The 9,983-nt window shown below is 45.1% G+C and overlaps 1 protein-coding gene across 1 annotated transcript in view; it reads left to right on the top strand.

Annotated features, from left to right (window-relative positions):
* The window catches only part of LOC109925160 (mast/stem cell growth factor receptor Kit-like), a 74,449-nt gene extending 65,192 nt beyond the window's left edge, over positions 1-9,257 (top strand). Inside the window, exons 21-25 of the mRNA XM_048603481.1 lie at positions 2,502-2,646; positions 5,060-5,196; positions 6,369-6,432; positions 7,926-8,054; positions 9,003-9,257. Of these exons, the coding sequence (XP_048459438.1) occupies positions 2,502-2,646; positions 5,060-5,196; positions 6,369-6,432; positions 7,926-8,054; positions 9,003-9,257 (730 nt within the window). The remainder of the gene's footprint in view (positions 1-2,501; positions 2,647-5,059; positions 5,197-6,368; positions 6,433-7,925; positions 8,055-9,002) is intronic.
* The last annotated feature ends 726 nt before the right edge of the window (positions 9,258-9,983 follow it).

Here is a 9,983-nt window from a genome sequence, read left to right as displayed (position 1 = left end):
GCTCCCTCAGTACTGCCCCCCTGGCAGTGCGGCGCTCCCTCAGTACTTCACTCGGAATGCTTACCTGGATTTGCTGTTCAATGACCCATGGAGCAGTTTGAAGCAGCAGCTGTTTCTTGTTAATCAGGCTGTGCAGATGTTTGGCTGCAGTATATGTTATTTTCTGACGAAAGTCGATGGGATAGTTCGGTAACCTCAGACTGTGAGGAGATTTTGTGACTCAGCGGAGAGCATGCCTGTCTCTGAATCAGAAGATGTGGGCTCTCAAACCACTGAAGGACCTGTGATGAAACTGTCTGGCTTTTGACACTCACATGCCAGGAAAGAAGAATAAAAACTCCCAATCCAGGTCTGTTGGTTACGGAAGGAGTTTTCATGACCTGGTTCAATGGATTTAACAGTCAGCTTCCAAATCCTCCTAACACCTACTCAACAAAGAAAAGCTGTTTGTGTCTCCACAAGATACAAAATACAAAACCTCAACTGTGAAACACTCTCAGATCCTGTCTCGGTTCTTTGTGGCTTGTCAGATTCTGTAGTACTTGCACTGGTACAGAGTGTGGGTAACGTAGTTATGCCACATTGCAGCTTAGACAAGGAACCATGTTCGTTTTTTTAACAGTAACCTGCAGTGAATTTTCACATTGGATAAAAAGCAACAAGCCACTAAAGGTCAATTAACTCCACATAACACTAGACACCCAGTGTGTTTGCATTTTCCAGCACTTCCTAACATGTATCAACTCTCCTTCCTAAATGTGTATTCTGCGTTTGAACAGTATCTCTGCATTGAATTGAATTTCCCTTCCCTTTTTTTTATAATTCTAGCCTCATGACCATAACATGTTCTTCCTTGTAGTGGAGAGTAGGCCATTCTTGGACATCAACAAAATTTGCAAAAAACTTTTCTCACAATCATCTACTGTCATCTATCACCTTCTCCCCATATCCCTGACGCTTAAACTCACCTGATATCCCTCGCATCCATATTCACCCCTCTCACTTGCGCCCACCTCCTCCCGATGTCCCTCAATCTCACCTTCCCACCTTCTCCCAATATGCCTCAGTCTCACCCTCCCACCTTCCCATGTCCTACAATGACACTACGTGTCGGTTTGGGTCAGTGGGATAGGGGTTACCCACAGTGGGATGAGGTAATTGTGCTCATTTGCTTTTTTGCGACCAGGTGGTACAGCCTGAATCCATGACCTCTGAACTATTCTCAGGGACAGAAAGAATTCCTCAGCTGTGATTTCAGCACCACATTTGCGTTCATGAAACAGTGTCACCATAACGTTTTCTGACCCTCATTGACAAACTGTTAGCTAACTTACACCAATCACATTCAGGGACCTACTGAGCTGGGCCGGTTCACAGGTGTGTGACCAGGTGTGAGAGTCAAAACGTTCTTTGTGACTGATTCCAAACTCTCCAGTGCAGACTCTCTCCGAGTGATCCAGGTGTGGCTTTCTCTATCCTCCTACTTTTTGTTTGTGTCCTTTTTGAAATTAACCTGAGAGTCCTGGGCTATTGGATTAACTGGAGCAGTTTCTCCAATACCCTAACCGTATCATTGAGGACCATCCCTCTGCCCCAAGCTTAATGCTCAGTATATTTTGAAGCTGCTTTTACCATTGTTTCCAGCATGTGTAGGTTTTTTTTGTGATGCCTATAGCCCAGAAACAAGGCGTTTGGTCCACGTTGGCACGGTGGCTCAGTGGTTAGCACTGCTGCCTCACAGCACCAGAGACCCAGGTTCAATTCCAGCCTCAGGCGACTGTCTGTGTGGAGTTTGCGCGTTCTCTCCATGTCTGCATGGGTTTCCTCTGGGTGCTCTGGTTTCCCTTCTCAGTCCAAAGATGTGTAGGGTAGGTGGATTGGCCGTGGGAAATTGCCCATAGTGCCCAGGGATGTTTATGTTAGGTGGGTTAGACATAGGAAATACAGGGGCAGGGGAATGGGTCTGGGTGAGATGCTCTTCGGAGGGATGGTGTGGACTTGTTGTGCCGAATGGCCTGTTTCCACACTGAACGGATTCTATTCTATGTTGTTGGGTAGTCTTCACATGTGACTCCATCCACCCCCATTCTTGACTCATCAGTGTATTCTTTTGTCCCTTCCTTACTCATCTGACTTATCCTTAACTGTGTCTACTCTCCTTAAGCACCCTGTTGGAGCAAGTTCAATTTTCTGTCCGTGAAATGATATTTCTCATGATTTTTCTTTTGGATTTATTAGTGGCAATCTCACATTTCTAACTACCAGTTTAGCTGGACTGGTTTAGCAATCTGCCTGGAAATTGTGCAGGGCAGATAGATCCCTGATACTGAGGCTTGGCCACTCTACAGTCCCACTGGGGAAGTGGGCACTGCTGAGGGAGGTGAGTAAAATACAGGAGGAATCGGCCATGATCTAATTCAAGAATAGAAAGGGCTGAATGGCCTCCTCCTGTTGCTGCAAAGGGCTGAACAGCCTGTTGCTGTGTTCCGCGTATTTTCTAGGACCACCTCAGCGGTCTGGCGTTCCACCATCGAAGCGACGGCCCAACTCGGCCTGGCACGTGTTGCGGCGGCAGAGAATTACCGGATGGTCAATGTGGAGGCAGCGAAGACTGTGCGCTCGGCCAAGGAGCTGAGATTGAAAAAGGTGAGATGTTTGCTCCCCAGCTTTGATGAGGTTTCTGTCTCTTTCTGCTCTGAGCTGCGTATGGCTATTATTGACGCAGGGGATTTATGTTTAGGTGTGTAGCATGAGGTGTTATTGAACCCTGTCTGTAGCTGGCAGCCCGAACAAGAGGAAGACGGTTATTACCATTGACCCATCTCCATTTATAGAGCAATTGACCCTTGTACCTCAAGAGCAACTACTGAACTGATCCATCCTCTCTCCAGATCCATGTATCCATCCCAAACTAATCCCATTGCCCCACTCTGACTTCTTAGCCCTATATCAATCTTACATCAATCCTACTTTCCTACTCTTTCTCCATTGCCCTGAATGAATCCCAAACTAATCCCCACATTCTTCATAGTCCTGTATCAATTTTAAATTAATCCCACTGCCCCATTCTCTCCCAACAGCCCTGGATTAATCCCGGATGAAACTACTCTATCTCTATAGTCGTGCATCAATTCCAAAATTAATCGCACTGTTTCATTTTCACCCCACAGCCCGGCATTAATCCCAGAAAAAACCCAATGTTTACTCTCTCTGCATCAATCTTCAACTAATTCCACTGCCCCAGTCTTTGCCTTCGGGCTTGTATGAGTGCCAAACTAATCTTACTGCCCCATTCTCTCTCTTACAGATACGTATCAATCACAAAGCAATCCCACTGTTTCACTTTGATCCCTGGGCTGAACTGCTCTACTGTTGAGCGATTTTCCTATTTCTGTTTACATAGATACGTTATGCCATCAAACTGCAGTGAGTGTGATTACCAACAAACAGAAATTCATTGACTCTCAAACACAAGGAGGACGAGCACATTGTAATCCCAATGAGACCAACAACCCAAAGAGAAATGATTCCCCAAATTCCAATGAAAGGAAGCAATGGACAAAATCTGACTTAGTCTAACTACCTGGCCCAAAGTCAATGGACAATCAAGCATGTACCCATAGCCAAATGTATTTATACAGTCGTAGAATTTACAGCGTGGAAACAGACCCTTTGGTCCAACTTATCCATGCCGCCCAGACGTTCCAATCTGACCTAGTCCCATTTGCCAGCATTTAGCCAATGTTCCTCTAAACCCTTCCTATTCATATACCCATCCAGATGCCTTTTAAATGTTGTAATTGTACCAGCCTCTACCACTTCCTCTGGCAACTCATTCCATACATGCACCACCCTCTGTGTGAAAATGTTACCCTTCGTGTCCTTTTTAAATCTTTCCCCTCTCACCTTAAACCCATGACTTCTATTTCACTCAAAGATGATATCTTTGTAAAATAGTCAAGACCACACAAATACCCAGCAATAATTTACAAGTATCTGCATCAGTTGGCATACAGATATGGCATTATGTGCAATCTCACAGTCTTTACAACTCTGACACTAGCACATAGGATCTATTTTGCCCAATCGATGTAGTTGGTCCTCAAACTGCTTTCACTGGCACTCCTGTTGTACCTGGGGATCCCTGGGTAGAGTTAACACTGACAAGGTGCATATCTACAAACACCTAGCTCACTCATCTCAAGCCAATCTTGTTGGTTTAACTGGTCTGAAACAAGCACCTCCTGATCATGCCTGAGCTATTCACATCTATTCACTTTTAGAATTCAGTCCCTTTTAGTTTAATTGTGCATTGATCCACAGGAGTTCCTTTTTCTCCTAACACCCCTCAGAAAATGACCTCCTCATGAACAGCTTTGCTTGCTTCTCCTTACATGAGTCCTTACATGAACCCCAAATTAGTTCACATCTGTCTCTTCTGTACTGTATGTGACAATACAGTATCCTCAACCCGAGTCTAATGTATTGGGAGTTAATTGTCCTCATGTCCAGAAATCCCAACTGCACCTCTCTCCTCTCTGTGCAGGAGTCTTTTTCTAATTTAAAGTTTTAGCAAGGATCTGTAGCTCGGGTTGCGGATGAGGTTATTGACTTGTTCGCTGAGCTGCCTTGCTCTCGTTCAGACGTTTCGTCACCATGCTAGGTAACATCATCAATGAGGTCTCTGATGAAGTGATGTTGTTCTACTCTGCTTGGAATTTATACTGTCTGGTCCATTATGGTAAGTAGTGTCATTTCTGGTTTTGATCTGCATAGTCCATATACAAACCCACACCAAACAAAACCAGAAATGACACAACTCACGATATCAAACCAGACAGTATAATTCCAAGCAGAGTAGAACAATATCATTTCATCGGATGCCTCACTTATGATGTTACCTAGCATGGTGACGAAACGACTGAACGAGAGCAAGCCAGCTCGGCGAGCAAATCAATAACCTCTTTTTCTAATCACAGGCATTGACAAGATACAGGCCCATGACTTCTCCCAATCTCACGAGACTGACCCCCTGCTGTTTCTGCGGTTTATTTGGCAGTGTTCAGAGCAGCTGCTTAGGATTCAGTCGGAACTGACTGAGGCAGTGAAAGAGGTGAATAAAGCGAAGAAGAAGTACTGGCAGATGCAGAGGATTGCTGAGATCACCCGGGAGAAAGCAGCTGAGGCAGAGGCCAAGTAAGGAACTCACCGTGGAGTGAAACTGGCTGAAAGTCCCATTGGTCGGGGAAGGTGGGAGACCGGGGGTTCTGAAAAGTAGTTCTAGTTTCAGTTATATTTCAGTTCCTACAGCTTTCCTTCACCAATTCCTAACCAACAAATATGACTGTTTCTCCCTTATACGCAGGTCCCACAGACTGGACCCTCACTGGGGTACGGGGTCACACACACACACATTGACTCCCACTGGCATATGGGGTCACACACACACACTGACTCACACTGGGGTACGGGGTCACACACACACACGCTGACTCTCACTGGGTTACGGGGTCACACACACACACACACACTGACTCACACTGGAGTACGGGGTCACACACACACACTGACTCTCACTGGGGTACGGGGTCACACACACACACTGACTTACACTGGGGTACGGGGTCACATACACACACACTGACTTACACCGGGATACGGGGTCACATACACACACGCTGACTCTCACCGGGGTACGGGGTCACACACACACACTGACTCACACTGGGGTACGGGGTCACATACACACACACTGACTTACACTGGGGTACGGGGTCACATACACACACACTGACTTACACTGGGGTACGGGATCCCGCACACACACTGACCCTCACTGGAGTACCTGTTCCGCAGACACTGACTCTCACTGTATTGAGTACAACACAGAGAAAACACAGAAATACTGCTGTAGTTATCCTGCAAACGTTCGCCTCATTCTCCACATTTACCATGCTGTTGGAGATGTCAGTGTGGGGCAGAATTGCATCATGACTCAATTGGAATTTGTTTGAGAGCTCGTGCAAGGTCATCTTGTGGGGATGCTTCAGGAAGAGATCAGCTCCAGTCTCAAAAACCATGACTTCAGACTGAAAGACTTTTTTGAGTAATGTTTGGAGTCTGGTTGTGTGCAAGATACAAACTTCTCACCTTGTGTTCTGAACCAAAATAAGTTACGTCAGCTCTGGAGGGGGTGGTAAGCAGTATTGATTCCCTTCCGAGTTTTGCTAAGTTTCAAGTTGACTGCGAGAGGAAATTTTCAAGTTGTGTAACAAACACGATGACTCATGTTTGTGCCACAGAATCTCAAGCTTGTTTCTCTGAGCTAATAATGAATTGACAGGGTGTTTTTACCTTGTCCTTTTTAGGTCGAAAAAGAGCGAATTTGGAATATTTCATTCAAAAACCAGTCTACAGAAGCTGAGTGCGAAGGTAGGAGTGCAAAACATAAAATGACATGGCACAGGAACAGGTCACAGTTATAGTACTGCTTCTGAACTCTTTCCCTGTGGAAGTTTTCTCCCCCTTGAATATCTATTCAATCGATTTTTGGAAATTCCTGTTGAATCTGCTCCCACTGCCCTTTTATGCAGCACATTTCAGATCACAATTCGCTGCATCTATATAATAAATAGTCCCTTCTTGTACCTTTGCTTCTTTGATAAGAATATAAGAAATAGGAGCAGGAGTAGGCCATCTGGCCTGTCGAGCTTGCTCTGCCATTTAATAAGATCATGACTGATCTTTTTGTGGGCTCAATTCCACTTATCCACTCACCATAACCCTTAATTCCTTTACTGTTCAAAAATTTAAGTTTTTGCCTTAAAAACATTTAATGTGGCAGCCTTAACTGCTTCACTGGTCAGGGAATTCCACAGATTCACAACCCTTTGGGTGAAGAAGTTCCTCCTCAACTCCGTCCTAAATCAGCTCCCCCTAATTTTGAGGCTATGCCCCCTAGTTCTAATTTCACCCGCCAGTGGAAACAGCCTCCCTGCTTCTATCCTATCTATGTCCTTCATAATTTTATATGTTTCCATAAGATTCTTTTAAATTGCAATGAATACAGTCTCAGTCTACTTAATCTCTCCTCATAAGCCAACCCTCTCAACTCTGGAACCAGTGAACCTCCTCCATGTCCCCTCGGTGCCAGTAACATCCTTTCTCAAGTAAGGAGACCAAAACTGTACGCAGTACTCCAGCTGTGGCCTCAACAGCACCCTATACAGCTGCAACATAACCTCCCTGTTTTTAAACTCAAACCCTTTAGCAATGAGGGACAATATTCCATTTGCCGCCTTAATTACCTGCTGCACCTGCAAACCAACTTTTTGTGATTCATGCACAAGGACACCCAGGTCCCTCTGCACAGCAGCATGCTGCAATTTTTCACCAGTTAAATAATAGTCCATTTTGCTGTTATTCTTTCACCAATCACTTTATTCTGGAGGTAGTAAGAACTGCTGATGCTGGAGTCAGAGATAACACAGTGTGGGGCTGGAGGAACACAGCAGGCCAGGCAGCATCAGAGGAGCAGGAAAGCTGACATTTTGGGTTGGGAAAGGGTCCTGACCTGAAACGTTAACTTTCCTGTTCCTCTAATGCTGCCTGGCCTGCTGTGTTCCTCCAGCTCCACACTGTATTCTGGATCCCAGTTATTGACTCTCCTGCCACTGGCTTCTCATTTACTGTATCAAAATCCTTCCTAATAATGAACGCCACTACAAAACCTTATGTCAACCCTCTCTGCTTCAAAGAGCTCAAACTCAGCTTTAAAAGTCTCCTCATAATTGAGGTCCCTTGTCCTTGCCACCGTTCCAGTAGACCTGCTCAGCGGTCTCTCTCCCAAGACCTTGGTGTCCTTGCTACAGTACAAGATCACAACAGCCCAGCTGCTGCCTGACCATGTGTATTTTGCATTAAAGCTCTCTGCCAGATTGTCCGAGTGCAACCGTCGGGTCACAGAAGCTAGGAACGAGTATCTCCTCTCGCTTGCTGCGGTCATGGCACACCAGGACCATTACCTCCAAACTGACCTGCCCGTTGTGATGAAGGTACAGGGGTTGACAAGCTGCTTTGTAATCTCAAGTTTACACAAGATTGCGTGGAACACACACCATAAAACAGGCCACTGGACTTACCGGGCAGCTTTAACTGCTGCTTATTCCCCTCACTAGCTATTTCTCACCGTTAAACAACAACTTGTAAATCATCTCAATGGGAGAAAGTGCCATTAATTCAGATGGCCAGCCTAATGCTCCAGAGACATAAAAAGAAGTTGCTGGAAAAGCTCAGCAGGTCTGGCAGCATCCGTGAAGTGAAATCAGAGTTTATGCTTCTGAGGAAGGGTCACCGGACCCCAAACACTAACTCTGATTTCTCTTCACAGATGCTGCCAGACCTGCTGAGCTTTCGCAGCAATTTCTGCTTTCGTTTCTGATTTATGACATCCGTAGTTCGTTAGGTTTTTATTTGACGTTGCGGAGACATGGGTTCAAATCTTACCGGCATTGTTGTGGCATTCAAATCCAATTAATAAACCTGGAAATGAAAGCTTGTCTCAGTAATGGTGACCATGAAATGATCATCAATTGTTCGCAAATGTCCTTTGAGGAAGGAAATTTGCCAATTTGCCAAATTACCTGGCCTGCCCTACATGTGACTCCAGATCCACAATAATTTGATTCACTGACAGAACCATAGAATGTTTTAGCACAGAAAGAGGCCTATCAATGCCTGGGCCTGTTGAATAGACTAGCCACCTGTTCTAATCCCACTTTCTAATCCCACTTGGTCCGTGGTCTTGAAGATTACAGTACTTTAGGCACAAAGCCAGGGCTTTTTAAAAGCTAGTTGAGCAATGACCACCTATGAATGATAATAAATGCTGGCCTTGCCAGTGATGCCCACATCCCTTGAAAGTAAAAGAAAAACTTAAAACACACAGTAACCATCTTTTCATGACAAGATTAACAGACCATGATATCACATCAAACACATAGGGAGATATTTGGACCGACGGTCATAAATTTGGTCAGATGAGTAAGTATTATGGGCAGTCACAGAAGGAGGGAGAGTTTCAGCAGATTGGAGAGGGTTCCCAGAGCTTGCTAACAGCCTTTGGTGGTGGAACAATTAAAGTTGGTGTTGCGCAAGAGGCCAGAGTTGGAGGAGAGCCGAGAGCACAGAGGATTGTGGGATGGGAGGAGGTTCAAGCGATTGGGACATGTGAGGCCACGGAAACAGTTGTAAACTAGGATGAGAATTTTAAAATGGAGATGTGGCTCCCCATCTGGCAAATGTAAGTCAGTGAGGACAGCAGTGCTGGGGTGAGCAGTACTCAGCATGATCTCCAGCATGGGTTTGTGGAGATTTGTTTGAATTTGAGTCCAAGGGTGTTAGCAGTCAAGGGGCCTACAAGAAAAGCATTGACATAGTTGGGTCTCGAGCATACAAAAACCTGGATGAGATAGCAGCAGATGAATGTAGGAAATTAGGAGCAGGAGTAGGGCCTTGAGCCTTGTTCTGTGATTCTACATTCGCTGATCATCTAACCTAAAGACCACTTCCTGTGTCATTCCCCCGTCCTTTGATGCCACTTGTATCTAGAAATTCAACAATTTCTATCTTCAACATTGACTGAGTTCCCACAACCTTCCTGTGTAGAAGATTACAAAGATTCACAACTTTGAGTGAAGAAACTCTGCAACTTAGTCCTAAACAATTTGCCTTTTATTCTGAGACTATATCTCCTGGTTTTAGACCTTCCTTGCTAATATCCACCCAACAGCAGCATCCTTTCTGTCTCCACCCTGCTAGCAGTTTAAGAATTTTGTAAACACCAATGAAATTCACCCTTAATTCTTTTCTAAATTCAATACAATACAGACCCAGTCTCCTCAATCATTCCCCAAAGGAGAGTCCTGCTATCCTGGGAATTAGAGATAGTAGGAACTGCAGATGCTGGAGAATCCGAGACAACA

The sequence above is a fragment of the Rhincodon typus genome, chromosome 12 (assembly GCF_021869965.1).
Source record: "Rhincodon typus isolate 14 chromosome 12, sRhiTyp1.1, whole genome shotgun sequence".
Taxonomy (NCBI): domain Eukaryota; kingdom Metazoa; phylum Chordata; class Chondrichthyes; order Orectolobiformes; family Rhincodontidae; genus Rhincodon; species Rhincodon typus.
The sequence above is the reverse complement of the archived record's forward strand: the minus strand, read 5'-3'. Positions and strand labels throughout refer to the sequence as shown.